Source organism: Chelonoidis abingdonii, chromosome 13 (assembly GCF_003597395.2).
Source record: "Chelonoidis abingdonii isolate Lonesome George chromosome 13, CheloAbing_2.0, whole genome shotgun sequence".
Classification (NCBI taxonomy): domain Eukaryota; kingdom Metazoa; phylum Chordata; order Testudines; family Testudinidae; genus Chelonoidis; species Chelonoidis abingdonii.
Genome location: NC_133781.1, coordinates 17669218 through 17696852, shown reverse-complemented (window position 1 = coordinate 17696852; position 27635 = coordinate 17669218). Strand labels below are relative to the sequence as shown.

Sequence of the window (27635 nt, the reverse complement as noted above, 5' to 3'; positions counted from 1 at the left end):
TAATACCCATGTCCTGTCGGGACTGCCTTCTGGTTGCTGCTCAGAGCTTCTACCAACATCTTCAAGCAGTGTTCTCGGGCCTAAAACCAAAGGAGAGAGAGGAGATCCTCTTGCAGGAATGGCATTGCCTTTCTCCCACACCCCCTGAAGGGACAGGAAGGAGCAGGCAGACGAGAGTTACTAGCAGGGGGTGAGAACGCTGCACTGTATTCACGCAGGCCTTTCCTTACCTTGACCGTGAGTTTGGAGATTTTCCGGCTGGCAGCGTCTTTCAGGGGGCAGCCTGCATCTACCAGAGAAGTGCCGTTTTAATGAGATGCTCTCCACTTTTCCATTCCTTGCCAGGCCACCTCACCACCCTTACCAGGTGGAGTGTTAGTACGGTATCTCTTGGAATTGCCCTCCCACCACACCACCCACGGGCCATTACAAAGTTCCCCTTGAGCCGGGGGCAGGATAAGTTCAAGAACAGGAGGAAGCGGAGGTGACATTTCACTGAGGTGGGTACGTCTGTGTCACAAGCACAAGACTCGCTGCTCGTCAAAGAGCCCTCAGTCCCAGCAAGCCCCTTTCAGGGCCTTCAATTCTCAGAAAAAACAACCTCATTCAGGGCAAGATGGGGGTAAGGGGAAGCTGAGCAGAGCAACATATTCTGTAGAGCAGTGGGTCTTAACCAGGGGTACGTGTACTCTGGGGGTACTCAGAGATCTTCCAGAGATCTATTCATCTAGATATTTGCCAAGTTTTATAACAGGCTACGTAAAAAGCACTAGCAAAGTCAGCACAAACTAAAATTTCATAGACAATGATTTGTTTATACTGCTGTGTATACTATACACTGAAATGCAAGTACAGTTTTTATATTCCAATTGATTTATTTTATAATTATATGATAAAAATGAGAAAGTCAGCTATTTGCCAGTAATAGTGTGCTGGGACACTTCTAAAAACTTACAAAATACAAGTGAGGTGAAACTTGGGGGTACACGTGACAAATCAGACTCTTGAAAGGGGAACACTCATCTGGAAAGGTTGAGAGCCACTGCTATAGGGCACCCCTTTGGCCTGTAGCAATAATTCTGCCGCTTGACAAAGCTCCAAATGGCACAGGTCAAAACAGCAAAACCTCCCTCAGGTCCCAGAACTGGGGTATTTAAACGTGACACAAAATGAGAGAGGCCGAAAGCCCAGATCAAAAGGTGTTCCCCTGGGGCAGGCTGTATCAGAAAGATGCAATCTACATCTTGACCTGAACAATCTCCGATTTGGGCTTAGTCCAACCTCTTCCAGCAAGGAGTTCCACAGCCAGATACCCACTGCTCTGGTCCTGGTTCCCAACAGGTGGAGTGTGGATCGATTCAGCTGTGTCCTCCTTGTGGAACATCCAGCCACAGGAGAGGACTAAGTTGCATTCTTTGTTATTCCCAGATATTGGTGCTACATAAGGGAACCGCAGTGTTCTCCTTCCCCATGGAACTCTCTCACTGATCGAGACCATCTGGTAAAACTATAAACCTATGGAGAGAGCTACCTGGAGGGACAAAGTCATCTTTTTCTGGTTCTTTGCCCTGCAGGAAAAAAGAGAGAGAGGTCAAACGTTTCCATCATGAGCAACATATATGTAGGACTACAGAGAACACAAGAGACCCTGTATGCAGCTCCAGTCACCTGTTCCAGGAAGGATGATGCTAAAATTATAAAGGTGCAGGGAAGGCAGCAAAAAGGACAGAAGGCACTGGGGAGCAGGTAAGGGTTGCAATGCAAAGGCCAGAGGGGCTGACTGAGGCCAGTCGAATATTAGAGATGTTAAAGCAGACAGGATCTCCTTGACTAGAATAGGGCGGGGCCAGCTCGTAAATAACATCAAGATTTTCTTCACATAAATGGGAAATAGGATCAAAACTGTGTAGTAAAGGCAGCAATTGGAACAATTTATAGAAACCAGATCAAACAGCAGCAAGGCGCAAGGGTGGATGTAGCAACAGCTACTGTTAAGGAGCTGAGGACAACATGGGCACCACACTGCAGCAGTGATGCTAGTAGGAAATGCAGTTTCACGGTCAGAGCAGAAGAGTAAGGACGCCTACATGAACAATTTGTTTGCAGCAAGCTGGGATGTGACTCTACTCTGCACCCGCCTGTCGCAGACAAACTGTCCATAGGGCCCCTGCTGAAATGCATTAGCAGTTTGTTAATGTGCTCTGATCTCAGCCCATTTCAAAGAGGACGAGATCAAAGCGCATCAATGAACTGTTAATGCGCATCAGCAGGGTCCACACAGCAGGCTAGTGAGGGACAGATTCACACCCCAGCTTGCTGCAAACTAACTGTTCCCCTACACGAGCCCTAGGAGATAGAATCCAGCTGTCCTATTTCCAGCACTGCCACTGCTCACTGAGAGACCCTGGGCTAGTCACTTAAGCTCTCTGCCTTATTACACTATGCTGCAGATGGGTCAAAGTAACGCTGACCTGTCCTCACAGTGGTGGGGGGAGGCTATATTTGTTCGTGTTGAAGCACTGAGATCTGGGGCTGAAAAGATCCAGAGGAGGATTAAGTATTATCATTATGATGCTAGAGGTTCAGAGAGTTAAATATACGTGACTTTACTGGTGGATTTCCGAGTTCAGCCCCCTGCTCCAGTAATAGTCATTAATTCCCTGAGGGGAGACGGGTGGGAGCAGGACATGGAGCACAGGAGTTGAAGGAGGGAAGGGGGAAGAATATGGGGCAGATGGTGCCATTTCCCTGCACTGTTGGTTCTTCTCTTGGCAGCCCTTTTTTTATCTGTCTGTGCTGGGGTTTACCCTGCAGGGCACAGACATAGGCTGCTGTACTTTCCACTTCTTCCTGGAGCAGAAATGCAGGCTCCCAGTTTACCAGAGACTTATCACCTAGCTGGATGCAAAGCTACTATTCATTCAATTATCTGAACCTCAAGGCCTGATCAGAGGAGCTTTTTGGATTTTAAAATTACAGAGCAGTTTGAAGAGGGCCCAGCATAATTATTTCCCCAAAATGGTTAGATCTATTACATACAACAAGCTAGTTCCCTTTATGCCAGTCTCCATTTACAAAGAATCCCATCACTCCCCAAGATCCTTCACCTTTTTCCATGCAATAAGTTGTAGAGGTACAGGAGCCATCAAAAATCTTCATAGCACATCGTCCCTCTACTCTGCCCCTTACCAATGGAGGGATCTCCATCTGGAGATTGGTCCAGGGGCCGAGGGCCAGCTGGAAATGCATCCACCAACCAGCCCTCTGCACCCCCAGTCTCCGGAGGAATGCTTAGAGGACTGTGCTAAGTTTTCTGCAGAGGTCACTTTGCACTGTGGAATGTTAATGGAAACATATTTCCAGGAAGCAGAAGAAACAGTCAGGCGTCTCCTGAATCTGAGAACATGGCTCTGACTTTTGGTAGAGCTCCAAGGTCCATGGGAGATCAGAGTGACTGAGGTGGGGGGGTGGAAAACACCCCCAGACCGAATGGACAAATTAGCTCAGGAAACCATGGAGCGCTTTCCTCCTCTGAGCACCCCATTCCACAGGAAAACTGGCATGGGAGGATCTGGTCCAGAGTTTGGAGACAAGGCCTGTATATCTGAATGTAGTAAAACTAGGGAGGGCTATGCTAGCTCTCAGATTTACAGACTTCTGGTTTTTCATTTGCCAATATGTCCGTTGGTCACCCAGAGAGGCTTTATCAGTTACACCATTGAGTGTCCTGCTGCTAGTCACAGGAAGCTGCTATGTCTGCAGTAGAGGCAGGTAAACTGCACGGAGGCCAAAAGCCCTCAGATCTCTTAGAGAAGGGATGTCAACTCACTTTACGCAGATTCATCTGCTTTTTGTAGAAGTTACACCACTCCCGTTTCCGATTTTCCTCACTGGCTTCGTCCCCGCTCCCACGGTTTCCTTCGTCATACCTGGATGAGAAGCCAGGAGAGGGATACACATTCCTACAGAGGAAGCAGTAGCTGGTCTAAAGGCCTTAGGAAACCTGAATCGTATCAGGAAGGTGTTTTCCAATGGACTTATGACCACACTTTAGAGCTCAGTTCTGCCATCCTTACTCAAGTTGAGCAGTACTTCCTCAACTAAGAGTCCACTGAAATCAACAACAGTGGGTACGGTTGGCACAGCTGGGTCCTCAGTGACCACTACAGCTTTGAACAGAAGGTACAGCCAAGTGGCACAAAATCAGTAAAGTAGGTGGCAAGCAGTGCCCTGTGTTAAAGCAATAGCCTTTGTCTTTGGAGTCCTGGGTTCAAATACAGTAACTCCTCACTTAATGTCGGCCCGGTTAACGTTGTTTCATTGTTGTGTTGCTGATCAATTAGAGAACATGCTCGTTTAAAGTTGCTCCCTTATAACGTTGTTTGGCAGTCGCTTGCTTTGTCCACTGCTTGCAGAAAGAGCAGCCATTTGCAGCTAGCTGGTAGGGGCTTGGAACCAGGGTGGACCGGCAGTCCCCACTCCCCTAAGTTCCCTGCGCAGCAGTCACCCAGCAGGCTATCAACTGCCAGGTAGTTCAGCTGTCCCTCCCTGCACTGCCATGCACTGCTCCTGCCCTCTGCCTTGGAGCTGCTCCCGGGAGCCTCCTGCTTGCTGTGCATGGAGATGAGGTGGAAGAGGGGTGCTAATGTCAGGGTGCCTCCCTCCCCCCACTCCTGTACCTCATCTTCACAGAGCACTGGGGGACACGACAGGGCTCAGGACAGAGGGAGCTTCCTGGCAGCAGCTGCTGTCTCAACTTGCTGATCTACTTAAAAAGGCAATATACTTACAGTGGGGTCAGCGTACTTAAAGGGGCAATGCACATCTGTCTCTCTCACACACACGAGGTGTCTCTCTGTCTCAGGTCTGCCATACTGTCTCCCCACCTTCTATTCATGCTGCCTTGTAGAGTGTGACGCTACATTACCAACAATGTGTTAACCCTTGAGGGCTCAGCCGAGTGCTAGTTCATCATTTAGCAGTAAGGCATTCCCTGGGAAATATCCCACCCGTCTCCACCCTCTGCCTTCACCACCTCAACCAAGCTTCACAATCATCAGTGCTGTGTACAGTATTAAATTGATTGTTTCAAATTTATACTGTGTGTATGTATGTATATGTCTGTGTATGTATATATACACACACACAAATATATATATTTTATTAAATAAATTATATATAAATAAAGTCTTGTCTGGTGAAAAAAAATTCCCTGGAACTTAGCCCCCACCCCAATTTGCATTCATTCTTATTGGGAAATTGGATTTGCTTAACATTGTTTCGCTTAAAGTTGCACGTTTCAGGAACAAACGACAACGTTAAGTGAGGAGTTACTGTATAGCGCAGGGTCACTAGTAATTTGGCCTCATCCTACTGCCAGGGTCATCTGATGACTAAAGCTACCAATCTGTGTCAACCTGTGGAAGCAGAGGGCTGGAAGGGCAGTCAGTGCTGCAGATCATGACAGAGCTGCATAGGTGGAAGTGTGCAGAGACGCTTGCACTGTGTCTGACCACATGATGGCTGTAGCCCAGCAATGCTAACAGCCTTCTGCGTTCAAACACAAAATTCCCTTGCAAAATAGGAGTTACACACTGGGGGAAAACTAATAATTACCACCACCACGCCACATGTCTATAGCACCATTATTCAAGTGTGCTAAGCACTATATAGATTTAATCACACTTCTCAACACCCATCTCTGTTTTACAGGTAAGGGGAAAGAGAGACGCAGAGGTTAAGCAACTTGCCCCAGGTTGGTGAATCAGTGCTAGGACTAGAATCCAGGAGAAGTCTGGAACTAGCCACTTGGTTAGTCTCTCTAAAGTCTAGTTCCTCCGTCTCCTAGCCCAGATGCAAAATTTAGGACAGTTTCTTAAACCAGCTACATTCTGTGGGCAATCAATTGTTCTAGATCATCTGAGGACAGCTTCTGGCTCCCAGGCATATGAATCTGATTGAGCCAGCCACAGTGTATGGAAAAAAGTCCCTGGTCTTGAGACCATAAGTGACAAGAACACCACACAGAAATATCTGCTGAAATTAGGAGCAGCTGAGCTGGCAGCAGGGGGGTCCAAACAGGAGGAGCTCCACCCTCCCCAAAAGAACACGCCACAGTCTCTGGGAGGCTGAGCAATCAAATCCAAACCTGCTGAAGCCTCCAGAGCCTCTCCTCCCTCCTTCATATAGCTCTGGGTCATAGGCGTCCCGAGAGGAACCTGTGGGTCCAATGCAGGTTCTGCTCCAGCTGTTGCTGCTCAGCTCCAGGGAATCCAGCTGCTTCTTCACTGCTCCTGGGTTTTTGCAGTAATCACAGCACTTGTTACAAGGGGGGGTGACATCTCCGAAGTACTTTGCTATGGCAGCATGGCGACATCTAGGAGACAAGAGAAAGAAGGGAACAGCGACATGCTGATGGGAGAACTATTACTGCAAGGGGGAGGTAAAGTATGGGGGGGCCATGGAAGGGGTGAAAGCAGTCTGGGAAGATACGTAATACTGCAGATCAAATCTGCAACACTTGCAACATGGGGTGGGGTGAAGGAAATCACCATAGCAAGGGCAACATGGGGCTGTCCCAAACTCAGGAGGGATTTTCAGAAGCTCTTGGTGTTGGCCTAACTCCCCCACTGAAGTCAAGGCGAGTTTTACACTGACCTCCGTAAGAGCACAGTCAGGCCAACACCGGGCGCTGTTGAATACTCACTCCTTTAGGGCAGCGCTACTGCAAGCGGACAACTACCCCAACCCTCCAGGTTACACACACTATTACCACACACACCAATACGATGCACAAACAGAAATTCAGCTGCCCTTACACTATGTGTCTGGAGCGCTAAATGGAAGGGGGAAAAACAGGCCTATTAGTTTGTTCATATTCCAAAGACGATTTTGGTTTGAATTTGAATCAGGGAGATCACAAAGGCTGCTGAAAAAATGGAAGAGCCAGAGGCGACATGGCTGTGGACTGGTCAACACCTCACTACCCAGTTCAAGGTAAGTCTGACTGAAAATGCACAAGTTTTACTATTAACTTTTGTCAGAGCAGAGCCACAAGATGCAGCCTTGAGTCAGTCTCACAGAGAGGCTCTGTACACTTGCACTAGTTCTGGGCTCTCGGATAAACATGTTCCATTTGATCCGTTTGGGGTTCTGAGATAAACATGTATTTAGATCAGTTTTGCTGCACAGACCCTCACTGTTTTGGTGAGCTTCTCATTTATTTTACGTTACGGAGATCACAATTGTAATTCAAAGGAAGTTAGGCTAGTTCTTTTACCCAGCTAGAGCCTCTCAGCACAGGCAGACACTTGCATTAGCGGGGCTTGAGACAGTGTGCTAAAAATACTGGGCTGGACGTTGCCGCTCTGGCGAAGACTAGGGCTAGCCACCTGAGTTCAGACCCCAGGGGTTATGCCTGAGTTGCCACAACATCCACACAGCTCTGCTCGAGCTAGCACACTAAAATTAGTAGGGTAGCTGGGGGTGGCATGGGCAGTGACTCAGGCTACAAACCCGCCTGGATCCCCTAGGTACGTACTAAAGTGGCTAACCTATGTTGCTGCCCATGCTACCCCTGGCTTCACAGCTATTTTTAGTGCATTAGCTTGAGCAGAGCTAGCGTGTGTCTGTCTTTTCTGCTAGAAGAGTGGTTCTCAAACTTTTGTACTGGTGACCCCTTTCACATAGCAAGCCTCAGAGTGCGACACCCCTCCCCCCTTATAAATTAAAAACCTTTTTATATATTTAACACCATTATAAATACTGGAGGTAAAGTGGGGTTTGGGGTGGAGGCTGACAGCTTGCGACCCCCCATGTAATAACCTCGTGACCCCCAGTTTGAGAACCCCTGTGTTAGGAAGCACGCTCCCAGCTGCAGTGCAGATCTGCCCTTAGCTAGCTGGGAAGCAGTGACTAAGCGAAGTGCAGACAGACATTTTCTCAAGACACAATTTTCAAATAGCTATAACTTTGTTAAATCAAGCAGACACCAGTCCTCAGTGTGGACTACATTTTTGCTACTTTTCTCATAGACCTGCTTTTGCTAAATCTAAAAAATTGTGATTGTGATTTTTTTAGAACAGGGAACATTTTCTCAAGCGCTTCACTTTCCCACACATCAACAACAGCTGCAGAGTTTTTACTCAAAATCCCCCCAATATTCTTATGTGTTTTGTGTACTAGCATCCTGCTTATGAGCTTGAGTCACGGACCAGGACCCCACTGTGCTAGGTACTGTACAAATGCAGAACAAAAAGGACGTTCCCTGCCCCAGTGAGCATACAACTGAAGTACACCTCTACCCAGATATAACTCTGTCCTCGGGAGTCAAAAAATCTTACTGCGTTATGGGTGAAACCACATTATATGGAACTTGCTTTGATCCGCCGGAGTGCGCAGCCCCCCCCCCCGGAGCACTGCTTTACCGCATTATAGCCGAATTCGTGTTATGCCAGGTCACGTTATATCGGGGTAGAGGTGTAATTTCGTTTTTTTCTCCCCTCTCACACATGCACCACTTCTCTCTACTAGAGCTGGGCCATGGAAATGGATTAATGGCACACTGCTTATTATTGATTTGTACATAGCATCTGATGTATTGTGTCTAGCACATTTTGGACACATACAATATGACGACGATGATTAATTTATTTACACAGCACTTGGGAAACAGAGAGAAAACCGTATTTCAGATGCATGGTTTGCTTTCGAATATCTAGGCCTTAGTGCCAAGTCTCATTTTAAGATTATAACCCCCTCAAACAGTTGACAATATTTTGCTGGATGCAACTCCAGTGAACTTACTTCACAGGGCACCTGTGTAGCACAGCAGACTTGGGCTCGGCCTCTAACAGGCTTTGCAACTAAAACAACACACATTTAAAAGACGACTATTCTATTATTAGAGGGTTGGGTGAGGCCATTTTTTCTTCTCTACCAAAAGCACTCCACCTGGCTTGGCAGCTTCAGCAGCAAAATGGTCACAGAGGGAAAAGAGGAAAAGAAGTATTTCCTCCATTAGAAACTACCTTTTAAAGGCAGGTCTGAATGGTGACATCTACAAGCAGGTGCCTGGAATGGGGGCGGGGGCCGGGGGTTAAAACTGGATTCCTGGCCAGAAGATGGCAAGGAATCCAGCAGAGTATCTGTTGGCTCCAGGCATTTCAAGCAGACTCTGTCGACAAAGAGTCCATAATGACTGCCAATTCATTAACTCTCTTGCAGCCCAGGGGCTTTGATTTACCAAGCAGAAAACACAGCCAAGAGCTGGTAAAGAAACTAAAGCAGCAGGCTCCAAACGAGCTCAGTGCGAGTGTGCGTGCTCAAGTCACAGGGAACACAGTACTACCCAGGTAAGGGGATCGGGACAGTGGATGAATTGTACTATGAGCCCAGGTCACTGAAAGCTGAATAGGGGCTACTACAAAGATGGCTTTCTATCCCCCTGCGAAGCAGCACTGACTCATTCTGGTCCTGAACTCGGAGAAAGAGTTCTTTCACAACCAGGGAAAAAAGGGAGACACATTTTAGTCTCTCCCGCTACCATTCCAAAAGAACGGCAGGGTGCTGCGGGTCCTGCCACTGCAGCACCATTACAGAAATGTCAAAGGCCTTCTGTGAGTCAGGTCTTTGTTTCTCAAAGAGAGAAAAAAGTGATGGCATTATTCTCTCATTAGTCCGACACACACCACTCCTCTTGGAGTTAAGAGTGATGCATATAATAGCCGCTGGTCATGCTTCCCTCCTCCTCCTCAGAGCTTTAGTGACAGGGTTAGGAGGGAGAAGAAGATGTTTGCATGTACATTTAACCCCCTAATACCAAACAACAAGATTTTGCCCTGGAATGCTGCGGCAAAGAATGGAGGAGCTCTGAAGCCATTGGTGTCCTGTTAACAGCCAAAACCTTAACGCTTCAGATGAAGGCAAAACAAATGAAATACAAGAACACCTCTATTTTACAAACACGTTGGTAATTGAGTAGTTCACAAAATTGAAGAGTTCATTAAACTAAACATCTCAATTGCAGCAGACACAGTGCATAAGTTGCAGTATGATGTACTGTACCACTTTCTTCTTCAAACCACTGTAAACATTTCCAGTGCACTGAAGGAATCAGAGTGTGAAGGAATGACGACTTGTTCTTCGGAGACATCACTTGTGTTATGTGATCCATTCCCATGGCTGCGAAGCAGGGTTTGTATAACAGGCTGTTCATAAGATTGGTGTTTAAAAAAAAAAATCAAAAAAAATCAAGGTTCTACTGTACCTAGCTAGTTGTGCAACGATCTATATGGTGGGATAGCCTTCCTCAGCCCCACAAGCAGTTAATTTATGCCTTGAAGCAGGAGCCTTGGTTATATCCATTATCTCAGATTACATAGTCACAAGTGTCCTGAAATTATCCAGCCCTTTAAAAATCCAGCCATAGTATTTGTCTCTCTCCCTGCAGCAGAGAGTTCCACGGGTTGACTGACAATTTTTTCTAAATGTAGTCACCTTTCATTTCACTGAGAAACCTCCTTGATTTTGTGTTAAGGGACAGAAAGAAAAGCAAGTACTGATAAATTTCAGTAACATGATGCAAAATGTTAGTGAAACCCTATTACTGCAGACAAGATGATAATGAGGATGTTCATCAGAGTTCAGTGCCCTGCCTCTCCTTTCTTTATGCCATCTGCTTTTGTCCAGTGAAGAATGTTTCAGCCCCTTATCTCCAACCAGAGAGGGAAGATAAAATACCAGGAAAAGGTGCATTTATGTTAGCATTGCATCTCCAGTGACATACACTAGAGAGGGACGCCAAGTCCGCTGAACTAGGGATCCCAACCATTTGGGAGGAGAGGTCCTCTTGAACGGAGCAAACCACCAAGACAACTCAGGAATTAGTTTAATAAAAACCAATATTTCAGCTAGTTGCCAATTGCTGGGGGGGGGGGGCATCTTATGGGTGCCACACACAAACAGAGTGAACTATGTATTGGAGGCAAGTAAGCCTCAACTCTCCTTTGAGGCAGGTAGGTATTATTGCCCCCAGTATACAGAAGGGTAAATTGAAGCCTCAAGAAGTTAAATGACTTGGCCAAGGTCACACAGAGATATTGGAGCAGAGCCAAGAAAATAACACAAGGCTCCTGCCTCCGAGTACCCCCATCCTAACCACAAGATCATCCTTCTTTCCTCTTCTTTTCTAAAGGAAATGGCGTTGTCATTTCATCCCTTTATTCCCAGCTTCTTCAGAGAACACAAGAGAACAGTGCATTCCCCATTGGGAGCCACCAGGAAACTGGACAGCATAAAGAAAGTTTAATTGATTTAACATGCAACCGAACTATTGAAAGGAAATCAATATGATCCCAACCCAGACGACTCCAGCAAAAGTCGTCATTAATCGGAACAAAGAAGAGACCTCGCTGGCAGGAAGATACATAGGAAGTTTCCAACAAGTGCTGGCATCGTGGACTCCGCTCTAGACTGTTAGTACCAGTTGCCAGGCTCAGCTTGTGCTCACTTCTCGCTTCCCTCCCCAGCACACATGTAATCTGAAACCTCACATCTCCAGAACGACCAACAACAAAAAAAGCGCTCAGGCAGAGACAGCAGCTGGCTGTCAGCAGCAGAGTGGAGAGGAGCCAAGCGAGGAAAGAACCCCAAGCCAGAGAGGGGCAGGATGCGGGAGAGAGAGACGTGAAGTTTAAGAAGACAGAAAAACAACAACAAGAGGTGGAGGACAGTCCCGCGGCACTGTTGGGGTAAGGCTGGGTTGTTGCCTGGGTTCATTTCCACCACAGCATCTCAATAGCAGGAGGATTCCGCTAGTCAGCAGTAGCTTAAGCTTTTGTAGCTGTTTGCATGGCAAACTGTGCTCAGCCATTGAACAGGGTTTGCTAGCCTGAATTTGGTTGCAAAGGACACTCAGGGGGGGAGAGTGGTGAGAGCCAAAAGGTTTGAAGAGTCAGGAAAGCAGTGCTACAACAGCTTTGGAAAGCAAAGTGCTACAACAGTTTAAGGAAAGCAACTACTGCTCACTCTTCTACTCTTATCACATTCGTCGTCAATAACGGTTTGAAGCAGAAGGGAGTAACTTTTAGCTGATTAGTGAGACTTTAGGGCTGTATCTTGTGCTTACTTCTTCACTGGAGTTACATGGGGTGCACGTCAGAGCAGAACTTGGCCCTACCCATGAGCAGGATCTGCCGCAGAGCATTCTTTGCAGAGGTGTTTTCATGTGAGTACTTAGTTTAGCCAGCAGCTTTGGTGATTCCTTGCTCAGTGGGAGCTACCGGCTTTGGCAAGCGTATGTCAACCCACAGCAAGCTCCAGCCAGGGAATTTTACCTAGAAGAGCACCAGCTGGTGCTGAGTTTTATCCCCTAAACCCTGAAGCAAGCAGAATGCTCAGAAAACAAAACCCATTCAGAGAAACCAGCTTACTGTGCAAATTAATATAAAGGCTGTGCCCAGTAGAAATAAAGGGGAAGCTTTTATACAGCTTCCAAATGGAGATCAGCAATGGGAGCAGGAGCAGATTTTGGTCTGCTGTCCAAAACAGCACCAGAAACCCACAGCTCTGGCAGAGAACACCACGTCTCTCAGCCCATGTCCTACTTAACATGAGGCTGTGGGGTCTGAGCACATTTTGATCAAGGAAGGGAAATGAAAGAGAGAAGAAAGAGCCCCAAGTGCACAAGAATAATCTTGAACCAGCCTTGCTTCTAGTTACCAAAGCTCCCTCCCACCTCTTTCCTTTACTTGCCATTTCTCACTGCCAAAGATGTATCCCCAGGAGCCCCTCTGTTTTCCCCATCTGAAGCCAATTATTTCTCAATGCTGTTTGGAAGATTTTGTAACTCTGTGCATTGAGCTGACAACTAGTGTGTTCTCCAGCTGTTTACAAACAAGCAGGGAGAGAGAGACAGAAAGCCAGTTCTCCCCACATGTTGCACAGATAGAGGAATGTGAAGGATCAAGTACTTTCATTTCCCCTTGGATCCTGCTTATTTGGAAAGGGTGGTGCATCTTACCACTTGCCTGTCATGCACAGAACATGGCAGAACCGCTTGTGTACAGTAATTATGGGGCCCTCTTAATCTCCTAACTAGTCTGAATTCCAGAGACTCATTAGCGGTTCCTTGAAGGGTATGTGGTTTACATTTGGTTTTAAACATTACAGTTCAGATGGCTTCCAAAAAGCAAAAAAAAGCAAAAGAAAAACAAGGAGAAAAGTGAGAGGGAGAGAGAAACAGGCCAAATTTTCCTTGCAGTGAAAATCCTAAAGGGTTATGACTGGGGGCTTATCCAGCAGCAGAGGAGGAAAAATAAGCAATACGAAGCATGTGTCTGGAAGGAGGAAGGCAGAGACATGGTTTACGTTACAGCTGTCACGTAGCACAGAGGCCTCTTAACCTGTATCAGACATGACAGATCTATAGAAAGGCCTTTGCTGGAGGCCAACTGTATAGCGGGTTAGTACACTAGCCATCACCTTAGAAGCAGAGACTTAAATCCAATCAAGTGGGAGGGAAAAAAAAAAAAAAAGATAAAACAATGGATTTTAATCCACAACACAAACCCATTACAACTGAGAGTCTGCTCAGGACAGGCCCAGGACTGGAATAGCCAGGGGAGCTGGTAGTCAAAATTGAGGGGTCTTGGCAGAGTTGCCAGGGAAGTGCAGCTCCTGCCCATGCCCTTACTTGACACAAACCAGTGCAATCATTCCTCCCACACCATCCATTTCATAAGCCTCACACTTCACCCATTGTTTAAATTGCTTCTTTCAAGAGATCAGAATTAGGTGCTTCAACTTCCTGGATTTTCCAGGTCCCTACAGCTAGCATAGCATCCTGGTTAGGATGGATTCATTCAGTTTCTGAGTTCTGGACAGCGCTGTGCAAATAAGGACCCAGGTGTAATGGAAAGCAGCTAGAGAATGTGTTCCCAATATTGTGATGAGGCATCTGGCACTGAGAAATACCAGGCTATTGGCAGAAAACCTGTGTTTCCTGAAGTGGCTATTTACTGGGCTTCCATAGACCTGGACATAGACAGTCAAACATAGTACATCTCATTCTGTCAGCTGTCCTTGAAAACAGCTGTTCTAATTACTCAGTCTACTACAGAGCCAAGACCCAAGCAGCAGTAACTACAGAACGTCACAGACCCCACTTATTAGTTGCAGATTTATTTTTAATACAGTTTGTCCTTTCAGTAGGCAAGTCACAAACCCCGTGCCTCAGTTTCTCCCATCTGTAAGATAGGAGTAATAATAATGACCTATCAAGGTGCTTCATTCATTTACGAGACTCAGATGGGATGTGCTAGAGAAGAGTAGAGAATTCTTAAGAGTTTTATAGAAGTTCCCAACTCAGTGGTCTCAATTATCAATTTCAGACTCTTGGTTGATATTTCAGGAGGTTCAATGCCTTCCCATGATCCTGTCACACATTAGTTAAAGATGAGGTGGTTAGGGCAGGACTGGGGCATCTTTACTGCTGCTGGGAAACCTGGCTCCAATAAGTGGACAAACTAGACTGCAGGCTATCTTGACTATATGGGTACCCAATCAATTCTATTTTATAATCTGAAGGGGAGGGCTTCAGATTTTTCAACCTTGGCTGACAAGGTCAAAGCTTTTCTCCCATGAAACTGAACCACAATTTACCAGCTTGTGTGCATGTGGGCAAAGCCTGAATTCTCTACAGTTGGGAAATTTTCTCCTGCCAGTGAATGAACTATTGGCCTCACTGGTTCTGACCTCTCCTGTTATGGACACAAAACTTGCTTGTGGGCTGTCGTGAAGATCATGTGGTTGGTCAACTACATCCATGCCAGCAAAAGCTGCGATAACAATGTAATATCGCTGGTGGATTTTCCCTGTTTCTGTAATCCCTTTAATCTCAAAGCATTTTGCAAATTTAAACTAATATATAAACCATATACACTTACTATTTAACAGTACACGGCAACATGACAATAGTTAAGGAACAGAAGTAGAAAAGATCTTATCCATCTGAAACCAGAACAATAATTCAGTAGAGTACAAAGGCGCTACCACACTTAAAATTTATCCACGACACCACAACTGAACACTTACTCTTGAGAAAGTGATCACAACTAGTCAGAACCTTTGTTTTAAGCCTCACCAGGAGGGCAGCACCTTCAGCAGTACAGCACCCCTTTTCACCATGCTGGGGTGGACTTGGAAGATTCCCTGCCAAGCAACCAACACTACCTTCCTACAGCATCTAAGCATTCCGAGGGTGTTTCCATTCTGGTATTGGGCCAAACTCACCCTGCTTAACTTGTGGGACTTGATGGGAACAGATCATAGCACACAATGTTTGTGTTAATGGCTGCAGACCAGAAATCTGAGAAAACATCTTAAAGAAAACATTAAAATGGAGTCAGAGATGAGTGTTTGATGACAAACTCCTTGCTAGGGATCATCAGATAGTCCCCACTTTCTGAAAGTGCCCCTCTTGTTGAGCTGTGAGGTCTCAAATGGCTGTCACTATGAGATGGGAGGTGAAGAGGATGCCAGTCTTCAGGCAGAATCAAAGATCAACATGACTAAGTGCTGCATTAGAACTACACGTGCTAACAACAGCCTTCAACAACAGACTCCCCAAAGCTTCATCTCAGACTTCAGAAAGCAGCAACAGCAAAAGCCTAGAAGGGTTTGCTTGCAGAAGGACACTGATGTCAATCAGTGGCAGAGCTAGCACTGAGCCCATATTTCCTGACTTCTAGTTCTGTGCCCTAACCACAAGATCATCATCTCTCTTGCTCTCTTCCCCTCTGTGCAAACATACATTACAGAAATAGCACCAGCATTATGACTAACCCATGGCTTAGTCCTCAACAATAAGTTTAGCCTCACCTGTCCTCCCACCCTCCAACACACCTACTTCCGCACACAGAGGATGAAAGCACAGAAGAAGGGTGTAGCTTGTTAAAGGGAAGGGTTTTTAAACTGTATACATTCCACAGATCATTTATTATTCACGAAGGCTGGACCAGCTTAAGCCAGATACCAGAATCTGGGCCCTACAGATAGTCAACCATGTTATGCAGCCTTCGCTCTTGGTCAAGGTCCTGTCAACTTACAATGGACATCAAAGATGTGACACACAGAGCTGGTTCTCAGTCCCAAAAAGCTCTAGCCAAAATGTTCAACCTGAGGTGCCTAAAGTTAGGCACCTTAATAAATGTTCTTATTCTCAGAAATGCTGAGCAGCCAGACTTACCAATCAAATCAATAAGAGCAGCAGGTGCTCATCAGCTGAAAGTCAGGCCACTTATTTAGGTACTATATGGCTGTAGTCTATTAAAGCAAGTTGGAAAGATTTGGCCTCCAGGGGATTTTTGGAAATTTGCACAGCTTTGCCCAACTGGCACTGCAAGATGAATCTGTATTAAAAAGAAATAAGATAGTACTTTCTACGCATCACCTTAACCTTAATCAGTAACATCGTGCAAGAGCCCTGAACACAGGAAGTGCCTGGCTGGTTTAAAATAACCTAACCTATGCAGCTGAGCTACATGCACTGCAAACCAAATGGACGTCTTTCTGCATTATTACTGTGCTCGTTCTCTTTCCAAGCAAGACTAATGTCTTGAGCTCATGGTAGGTCCTGCCTCCCTTCTGAAACAATACGGAGATCTAAAGATTTGATTTACTCCATTCACTTCCCTGCAGTGTGAATAGGAGATCTGAAAATTTAATTCCGTTGGCTACAACACAGGGTTTTGTTGCTTTAAACAGGAATTTCTCAGAAATGAACAGTCAGAATAGAAGATGGTTGGAACCATAACTTTCAGGCCGTCATGGCAGGCTAGAGAGAATGCTCCAAGCTGTCTGCCGTGAAGCAGTTCAGGGTGGTGTTTGCTTTGATTTTTGTTTAAGTTTCTCTTTTCCTCCTCTCTCCCTCTCCATTCCCCACTTTTTCTCATTTCTTCTTTGCTGCCTTAGTTACAGCTGCGTGAATGCCAAATCATAATAATAAGTTTTACTCTGTGTTGCGAAGGCAGGAAATGTGTGGACATTCTGATTTTCTCCTGTAATAAGCTCCAGAGTCTTGCCCCTGTTGCCAGAAGAGCACTGGCTCCTGTTCTCATGTTCCTGTTCCCAGTGAACATACTACTGACGGAGGTCAACTGCAAAGAGAGACACACAGATGGAGAAACTATGACATGAAGAGGTTGATTTGCCCAAGGTTAAACAGTCCATTGGTGGCAGTGCTTACTATAGAATCCAGGAACCCAATTTCCAGTTGCCTTCTCTAACCCCCAACAACATTCTATCCTTGGAAAGTAAACTGTCAGTTAAAGTGGGGGCTTCAAGCCATCTGGGGGACTGCATCTCCAGTATCACACAGAGATCACCAGTGGCCAAACTGGTTTCTTCTCATCATCTGAAATGCTGTAAAGTAACGGAGCAAGAACAACATCAGCTATTTTCCCTTGTAAACTAGAACAGAGTAGTGGAACTGTATCTTCCACAGAGAGATGTCCGTTTTAATAAGTATCATTCGCTCTGATCTTCTGTACCACCTTTCACCAGTTACAGCAGGTCTTCTGCAGCTTCTTTGAAAAGCAAGCGTACTAAATGAATTAATCTTTATAACTCCTTTGTGATGTCAGTAAGTATCATCGCCCTCGCTTTATAGATAAGGAAGTGGAGGCACAGAGAAGTTAGGTGATTTGTTCAAGGTCACAAAGTGAATTGGTAGCAGAGCTAGGAATAGAACCCAGTCCTTCCCGTGTGCTAATCTTTAGAGAAAAATCCTGGCCCCACTGAAGCCAGTGGGAGTTTTACCACTGGTTTTGGTAGGAGTAAGATCAAGTGCAAGGTTAGTTCTGAGCAAACAGTTTATATAACTGGTAGAATAGAAGACGGACAGACACAATTTTTGCAGGGGAACGGGGAGCAGAGGCAGGGAGGAAAATAAGTGGAAGAGTGAATTCTGAAAAGTTGTTTGGTCCCGCGATTATAAATCCTGAAATCGTGTGAGTTTCTGGAGCTGGCATCTTGGTTAGTAGAGTGGACAGGTATTTACTCCCTTGGGGGCAGCCAGATACTGCAGTTCAAGCTTTCTCCCTACAAAGTATTCAATCCAAGATAAACAAGCAACATTCCCTGCAACTTTTAAACATCAGACTCCTTCACCCATGATGGTGTTAGGTAATCTGACCAACAGAACACCCATAACTGAGGAAAGAAAGTCAAGCCAGGATCCTGGTCAACCTATATAGAATGAACCCTACATTAAGCCATACAGTGTCACATCCACGCTACAGCAACAATTCTACACTTCACACCAAAACTCTGGAGGCCTAGCTCATATCATACTAACAACTCTGTCCCCAGCCCAGAGCACAGGACAAAAACATTTCTGACAGACTGTTTCTGTGGGATCTTCTGGGCAGAAAGACACCATCAGGAGGGACAAACCAAAACGTTTCACCTCTAAAGCCATGATCAGAAAGCACAGACTGTTTTGACTCTCCTCACACCTTCCATTTGTTGAACTAGGAATCAAACAGACATGGAGACATAGAATCCTATAAAAGGCACGAGGTGGAAGAAAAGCCATTCGTGAAACAGTTTGCTTTGGGCATGGAGATCAATCCTGGAGAGAAATATTTAACCCTGGTTTGTGCAATGGCCACTGTAGCCTATAGGGCTAGCTTACCTTTACTATACTCATGGCTTTGCCTTCATTCTGCCCTTATTATATTCAGCAGTAATGCAAGGAACCTACAGGCCTGTATCCTATAAGACATTAGCTTCTGTAGTTAGCATCAGGCTTAAGGCCTATGAACTCTGGCACAGGTAAATGGTCCAGTGGAAAATACCAAGTGTTGGGGAGCTGAAAAATAGAGTGTTGAAGGGGAAATCCCACACAAAAGAGTGTCATAATGATGAATTGATGTACATAACAACAACTGGTACGTAAGCTACCGCGCATACTGAACCACAAGGGTGCCAAGGCAACGAACTGACGTGTATGATAATAAGTTGAGATCACTGATATACTAACCTATAGGAGAAGGACACCCAACATTAGCAAGGTAAGGAAATACAAATAAGGAAAAGGGGAGAAATCCCTACTGAATAAACATCAGACATAGTGGTGTCAGCGTAACATACTGTTATTATAAAAGTTGCATCCCACCCCATGAGCAATAGGAAAAGAGATGTAGCCCCTGGGAGGTGCCAGAATGATGGCCACAGTTGACACAGGGCAAAGTAATGAGGAAGATCATTACTAACATTTCAGGTTGGTCTGCAAGGGATGGTGTGAGTACAGTATATGGATGTTCAGAGGTACATTTTGTAGTATCTCTATCTACTGTACTGGGCTGGAGTGTTTGTGACTGGGCTAAATGTTAATAAAATGATTGGTAAATATAGAAGAGTTCCTATAATGTGAGTATTGCAACTGTGCACATCAGGGCTCCTAACTATATAATAATTTGAATAATACTGGGCCTGATCTTGAGACAAAAACCCTTCAACCCTCAAAGTGATAACTGGGAACTCTTAAGTAATCTATAGATTATTTATTAATTACATTGATCAGGCTACATCATGTCAGATTATAAGGCCACAGCTGTGCTTCACTACACCGGGCAGCACTCTCCCTACTGGACCTGGCCTTTTTCCCCCTGCCCCTAAGAACCCATCTGATTCTGACTCTTCCCTCTCCAGAAACTCTGTAGCCTTGTTTTTAAAAGAACAAACCTCTGGATTGCGTCCATGTTCAAAATATACTGTTTTACTTGGCAGTATAGTATTTAAACCCAGCATGCAAAGGAAGAGCCAAGATTTCTCCCAAGTAATTGTTCTAAATGTACTGAAGGCTGAACCCAGAGCATCCACTGGGCAAACCAAAGCAAAAAGTGCAGCAGTGAATTGGTTGGCTTATTTATGAAGCATTTTCTATATCTCTGTTTGCTTTATGTCACCACTAAAGGCAGAAATTAACTGCAACATGAAGGACTCCCATAAAATAGTGTCAACTAATATAATTTAAACAAGTCAGGAAATTTCAATTGAACAATGGCATGAGAACCTTAACTCAGTCGGAGGTCCCAGCACACACCAGGAGTGCACCATGTTCTGCATGCGTCTAACAGGCTGCATGCTTCTAAGCAGCCTACACTACTAGTAGGCACAATAGCTTGAATAACTGATGATGGCAAAACAAACTCAGTTTTCATACTATATATGCTACAACATTAACGCAGTTGGACACTTTTCAGGATTTGTCTACATGGGGAGTTAATCTTGAAAAACTATTCTGGAATAACTATTCCCAATTAGCTTCCTGCGTGGATGCTCTGATGCTCTTATTCCAGACTAAAGTGACTTGTTCCTGTTTAGCTTAGGATTGTCTAAACAAACATTTGACTTGCAGCATGCTAGGATGTAAATCTACCCCACATTAACCTGTTGTGCACTGTGTGTCTATGTGAACCCGACTAAGCCACTAACTGTTCCCTTTTGTGCTGTGATATACCCTGCTTTGACATGGGAGTAGATCAAAGCGCATTAAGGAATGGTTAGTGCACATCAACAGAGGCTACACAGACTCCTATAGCACAGCAGGCTAGTGTGGTGCAGTTTACACCCCAGCCTGCCGTGAACTAAATGTTTAGGTAGACAAGCCAACCTGTTTTGAAAAGTGGATTATCCTAATTCAGAATTAGACACTCATTCTGGAATAAGGAGCATCAACGCAGACAGTTTATCAGGAACAGTCATTCTGCTTTAAATTCACACCCTCCCTTAATCCATAGGCAAGCTCTTAAAAACAGCACCCGATATCACTCTCCAGCAGCATTGCAAGCTCATCCATTTGTAGACACAAGAAGTTTTTGCTCCCACAAAAATGCAGGCTTGCAAATATTATGGATACAATTGAAGTGGTAGCTTTGAAAATGTTGCCCTATATAAATATAACTTTATCAACAGTATTTTCAGCTCCTGACAATAAGTTGCCTTTTCATACTTGATGGAATTACAAGAGGAATGCAGTAGAAAGAGAGTAAGGATCATCTACACTAGGCTCTAAAGTCAAATAGATCTCTATGGTATTTGTTTTTCCGTCCTCCCACATATACACAATGTGTGGGAGTCTAAATCCCCTAGTCAGATTATATGTCACTACATTACTACAAACGTGTGGTCAAACAGATCTATATTTATCTTACCAGGTACAAAAGTCACAGTCAGCTGTATAAACTTAAAGCATTCATGTCTCCTAAACAGATGTGGATCAGTCAAAATTCACAATATCACCATATACCACCAGCCCTGGAAACCAGAAATGTGACATGAGTATTACACAAGGGTGCTATGATAATGGAAGCACTCACAAGGTGGCTTGCTGCTGCTGGAGCTACAAGAAACCTTAAAAGGGAGCGTGTGTTGCATTACACAGGGGAAGACAATTTTGTCTACAGAATGCATCATCGTGTGCATGATTTGGGACACACATTCTCAGGTTAGCAAGTGAAAGTCAGCTTATTTTCGGGAGGACATGAGCTTGAACAGTTGAAAAGCAACAACTAATTTTTCCCTTTGTGGAAGATGGCTGGCCAAGGACTCGGTCAGCCATCAGCCAGCTTGAATGTCATCCCATACATAGCAGGCTGAGAGGGGACACCATATTTTTGTCCTTGCCTAAATGTGAAAAGTCATTTGGCTTTTTAAAAGCGGCGAAGAGGAGCCCAGATGGAGCGCACACCCACAAAATGATCTGATACAAAGCCAGAGTGTCAACTAGCTCCAGATTTGAATAAAAGCAATGTCTGGATATGCAGATAGTTAAAATCCCTCCTCCTTAGCTATTGGGAGCAAGGACTGAGACCGGATAAACGTGTTTTACTTGTGATCTCAAATTAGCTCCCTCAAGAAGGCTGCTCATTTCCCTAGTGTTAGCAATACTGACAGTAAAAAGCTTCATGCGCACTCTCTCCTTCTTTCTTTGGCTTTTCTCCAGTGTAACACAACTTGGACAGTGCTGGCCAGGATGTCTTCCGAAGGCTTTCTGAAGGAAGTACAGACCATTGGTGAGAAGTTCCTGCTTAAGCTCCAGAAACTGCCCAAGGCTGAACCTGTAGAGATAGTGTCATTTTGTATTATCCTCTTCTTTATCGGTAAGTACATGGAAGAGTGCTGGGATCCTATGGGCTTGTTGTTGCCTGAAACTCTCAGATCTCGTAGGCTGGCAGGCTGTGCTGAGGACTTTGCTGAAAGCAGGTGTGTTCTGCAACTGTTCTAAAGAATGTGATTCTCCAGCTTATTTTCTCCCACAAATCCATTCTGATTGAAGTGAATTTTAGCACTCAGGATAGGATCAGACCAATGGCCCTGAAGAATTCATTCCTATTTATGTACAGAACATATAGCATGGGGAGCAGCAGAGCAAGCTTTCCCCATATCATCGTCCCTGAACACTGATCCGGAGGGAAGCACTCCTGCCATCGCTGTGAGTAAATCCCAGAGTCACATCATGTGTAAATGTTTTAAGGAGTAGGAGGAGAGCGTTTGTGAAGAATAGTGTTAGTGTATCTTGCCACCAGACAAGACACTCAGGTCTGGGATTGCCCCCCATTACTGCTGCAGAAAGAGTGCCTCCCCATTGAAGAGGTTAGCTCCTGGAGTCACTGGTGCTGGAGGAGGGGGAATAAATAGCTGTCTGAGTCAGATGAAGAAAGTTTTTTTAAAACAGTGGAAATGTAGGAAGAAGAAAGGGAGGCACCCTTGAGTGAAAGGGAGAGGGGGAGTTTGCTCCCAGTTTGAACGCCACGGGGAAGGGCGTGTGTCCACCACAAAGGGATCCCTCCCTCAGCTGGAATTTGGAAGCAGATATATCTGCTTCTCATAGACACAACTGGTTTTCACACTGGGTCTGGTTACCTGGCAGCCTGTCAATGGATTACACTTAAAGGAACAAACGCAGTGGGTGTTAGGCAACACTTAACGCATCACCCTTGTCTCTTCCAGAGAAAGGTAATAAATCCCATCCCCATCTTGACCATCATCTCTAACAGGATCCTGGCAGTTCAGCTCTTTGTTTTTAAAGGGAACCCTCCTATGTTGGACACTACATATAGTATGGATAGATAGTAGCTGGGTGTTGATGGTGGCTCATGAAATACAGGGGGTCAGACTAGATGATCTGAGAGTCCCATCTAGCCTTAAATTCTATGATGAACAAAAATATAAGCGCCTACTAGTTTACCAGTTTGGAAGAACCTCCCTCCCCCCCAAAGTTCTGATGACAGCAGGTATTCATGTTCCATTCCATGCATCCGATGAAGTGGGCTGTAACCCACGAAAGCTTATGATCAAATAAATTTGTTAGTCTCTAAGGTTCCACAAGTACTCCTGTTCTTTTTGTTGTCATTAAAGTCACTTTTCTTAAGAGATGGGATGATAACACTGACTTCACAGACAAATCCCAGCTCTGGTAACCGTTCCCTGCATACCTTAAGATTCCCCCTGTAATTTCATCTGAACGGAATACTGTTCTTCACTTTCCACCCTTTAAAGCCACACAAGACTACACAGCTGATGCATTTCACTCCAGAGGAGGCTGTACTAAGAGGGGTGAAGGGATTCCCATTAAGCCTGATGCCCCATGCCTTATGAGCACATAACTTCTAGTAACGGCAATGGGAATTTTTCATGTCCAATTACTGCATCACGGGACCTACAGTCTGGAAAGATCCTTTGGAATTAAATGTGCTGTATAATGTAATTATAAATGTTACTCTATAGCTTTAAGGTTATTCGCTCATGTACTGATAAGCCAGCGTTGTTGGGTTTTTTTTGCCATAAAGTACCATCTCTACCTGTCCAGAAATAAATCCAACATTTACAGCAGAGCTTCCAGGAAATTCTCCCTCTTCAAGGCACTGTGAAGTTGGTCTGTTTTTATTCTTGTAAGATCTTTTCCAAAGCCAATACTCTTCATTTCTCTCTCCAGTTACCGTGCTGTCACTGATGACCCTAGCCTGCAGCTGTTGCTGCTATCGCTGCTGCTGCAATGGAAGCCCTGATCAGAGAGGCAGGAAGATCCAGATCCAGCCAACTGCTCATGTGTGAAATGCATGAGGAGAAGACAGTGAAAGAGGATATAGGCAGCCACTGTGGCTGAATCACCTGGGAATGACCCTCTCTACACTAATCTTCTGAACAGGCTGGTGGGAGTGAATGAGAATACACTGCAGAGGTAGGGTGACCAGATGTCCTGTTTTTAAAGGGACTGTCCCATTTTTGGGAGACTTTTTCTTATATAAGTGCTTATTACCCTCAACCCTGATTTTTCATAGTTGCTATCTGCTAACCCCATGCAGGAGAGGAAAGTGGATCATAAGATGGAATAGGTTGTTCTGCAATGATCAATGCCTGGGTCTGTGATGTGGCCACATAGGTAACACTATTCTGACATCCTTGTCTCCTTGCCATAGAAAGACACAAAACCAGACTTTTCCCAATGTGAACATTGCAGCTGGGCTGGCAGAAAATTCCAACAGGCTCTCTCTTTGTGAGCAAAGAGCAGCAAACCAGACAAAGACCACATGCAGACTGACCCAGGGTTAGGAAGGTCCCCTGCTCTCTTGATAAATGACCAATCCAGTGAGATGGTGCTGGGCACTAGCAACTCTGACTGTCATCACTGGAGATATCCATTACCAGCACCCCTCAGGGTCAAGCCCAAAGCACGTATGACTTTTCCTTCCCTGTCCTATTCTCTTTAAACCCATGAGTAATAGAGTACGTGAAATTTAACAGAGCCATCCACTCAGAGCACAGCATGACATGAACTTTCAGCTGGCATGTGAGCTCAGAGACTGGAAGTACAGTTGGCATCAAATGCTCCCTGCTTTTATTTTCTCAGTGTTACGAAGACAAGAAAACTGCCAAAGGGGAAAACAATTAGACTATGTGCAATATCCATCATACACTGAAGGATGAAGGCAAGAGGGGAAAACCCTAACACAAACTGTTTTGTTTGCTTGCCCTGTCAGTAATCATTTTTTAAAAAAAGCTTTTTATTTAGATCCTTCTCTTCCATGAAAAAAAGTGTTGCCTTTTCTGCATATTGCAGGGTGAATGTTCAGTACAGTGCATGGGGCACTGAAGCAGATGTACAAATCCCCATTATTATTCATGGGAGTGGCATGCCTAGCTCCCTGCACTAAATTGGTCGGTGTATAGTTTATATTAATGGCACCAAATGTTTAAGGTATATTTATACACACATGTATTTCAGAGAAAGAATATACAGTGAGGGCAGTGTTAATTCAGGACATATGTGCAGCAGCTGAGAGACAGCATCATGACAAGTGGTGGAGCAAACTGGAGCCGAGCAAACCATACTGCTAAAGTTAACAAGTGCAAATAAATACCTTTTCAACACTGCAGCCACTGTGTAAATTTGGTTTATATTCCAGTGGACTTCAAAAGGAAGTTACATGTGTGTAAAGTCTGCAGCATTGGGCCCGACATTTGTAATTAAGGGTAGGAAAGGAGAAGAAAAACGACTCCTCTTTCTCAGCAATCCGTTCGATAAAAGGGGTTTAATGTTTAAAACTGAAAGCAATTATGCCACAATATGAACTGATCACCTTTAAGAGAAATTAAAAAAAGCCCATTCGGACTTAAGAGAGTGTAAACAAATCTTCTACTCGCATTTTGCATTTTTACTACGATTGAAACAGCCAAATGGACTAAATACACATCTACAGTGCCAGAGTTCAGCTATGGTGCGCTGAGTTACAAAGCTTTGAATATGGTGCTTTTTTAACGCTTGCTGACACTTCTGTAAAAAGGGGCAATCAAAAGAGGAACAATATTTAAAATAATCCCTTAGCTAAATTACTAAGAGCACCCTAGATTATTAACAATATCCTCTGTGTGTATGTGTGTGTACACACACACACACACACACACACACAAAATCAACTGGTTTACTTTTCACCACTTGTGTTGTTTAGCTTTTTGTTTTTCACTCAATTAGATTTGTCCAGTTGGCATCCGAGTTCATCCTCATACTTTGGAACAATTCTGGAAGCTGCCAACAATGCAGAGGAATGTTTAGATTAAGAAAAAACAACACCGCAGCATTTCAATTGTGCAAAAATAAAATGTATTATAATAGATAATGGGGATGGTTTGGTTTTTAAGAGAACTAAACGTTGGACCTAACTTGACAGGGGCCATTAAAATTTAAATAATAATAATGCTCCACTGCTATAAGCTAGCCACACACATAAAGAATAAAAGTTATATTTAGATTGAAGCGCCCAATTTTTCCATTTGGCTGCCACAATGCGCATGGTAGAAGCAAAACTTTGCATCTCCTAACAAAGGAATTGGGACAACTAAGCCCTAGTGCAGTACCAGTTTAATATAAAAAACTTCCATACATCTGGTACACCCTCCCACAGAAGACCTCCAAGTGTTTTACAGACATTAGGGAGACAAGGCAGGTAAGGCAATATTTTTTACTGGACCAACTTTTATTGGTGAAAGAGACAAGCTTTTGAGCTTCACAGAGCAATTCTTCAGGTCTGGAAAAGGTAATCATTATGTTACAACTAAATACAAGATGGGACAGATTGTTAAGCATAAGGGGTTAACACTGAAGGTGTTGTGAAGGTTTCCTTGGAGGACCAGGGCTGACACGTCAGATATGAAATGAACACTCTGCGAAAAATATTCACCCACAGGTAATAGGGTATTTTTATCCAATAGAAGATATTACCTCATCCACCTTGTCTCTCTCATATACTAGGACCAACATGGCTACAACAACATTCCAGACATCAGGGAAGTAACCCTCACACTAGGTACATCTGTGGTTATCCCTGAGGCATAGAGATGTTAACTGACTGCCCAACGGGAAACTTGATACATCTTCACTTATAAGGATGAGCTTTTTGTTTCTCAATTAGCTAGAAACCTAGACCTAGATACCCGTGACCAATGAAACAGCACCTACTTCTTCCCTACCCCCAGCCAGGCAGTGGCTGTTATGGAAACGAATAGGATCCTAGCATGAAGCGTTTCACCATCATGGAGCTGCCTGTGCTAATGCAGTCATGGTGGCTGTCACAAGGAGGACACGGAGGTGAGGAAACTCACCTGGAGTGACAGTGTGTACTTGGGACTGCTACAAGCAAGCCCATATTTACCAGCCCTTATCTACACAGGCATAGCAACAAGGCTTAAAATACTGACCAAGAGCAGCAAGAGGAAGGCCCCTGTCTTATCTCTACCACAACATGTTCCCGAATTAGCAACAACTGGGAATTAAAAAACAAAGAAAAGGGAGGGATAGAAAGAGAGCAATAGGGAATTTAAACACTTGCTAAAGACAGCCTGAAACCAAGATCATATTTCAGACCAGGGGAACGGTGTCCTACCAGCAGGTGGATGGACACCCCACCCCCACGAGGAGACAGCTACTATGGGCTCTGTTCTGCAAAGTGCTGAGGTACTGTTTGCTCTTTAAAGCATGCGAGCAGTCCCCTCAGAATTAGTGGGATCATTCACATGCTTGAAATTCAGCAGATGCTTAAGTACATGGCTAGATGGGGTCTAAGTCCCAGTGC

At 44.7% G+C, this 27635-nt stretch overlaps 1 protein-coding gene across 2 annotated transcripts; it reads left to right on the top strand.

The window, feature by feature from the left end:
• The first annotated feature begins 11419 nt into the window (after positions 1–11419).
• SMIM5 (small integral membrane protein 5) lies at positions 11420–26178 on the top strand. Of its 2 annotated transcripts, XM_032792914.2 has the most exons (3): positions 11420–11750; positions 22010–22166; positions 24002–26178. In XM_032792914.2, the coding sequence occupies exons 2-3, from the start codon at positions 22040–22042 to the stop codon at positions 24118–24120; spliced, it is 246 nt and encodes an 81-aa protein (XP_032648805.1). In that variant the 5' UTR covers positions 11420–11750; positions 22010–22039; the 3' UTR covers positions 24121–26178. The 2 variants fall into 2 exon arrangements, with proteins under 2 accessions (XP_032648805.1, XP_074927895.1); XM_075071794.1 differs by lacking the exon at positions 11420–11750 and having other exon boundaries at positions 21880–22166.
• The last annotated feature ends 1457 nt before the right edge of the window (positions 26179–27635 follow it).

Bases quoted from the DNA above. Each gene is read 5' to 3' on its own strand.
- SMIM5 (XM_032792914.2), top strand. From the start codon at position 22,040: ATGTCTTCCGAAGGCTTTCTGAAGGAAGTACAGACCATTGGTGAGAAG. The intron at 22,167-24,001 runs GTAAGTACATGG...TTCTCTCTCCAG, and splicing joins TATTATCCTCTTCTTTATCG to TTACCGTGCTGTCACTGATG.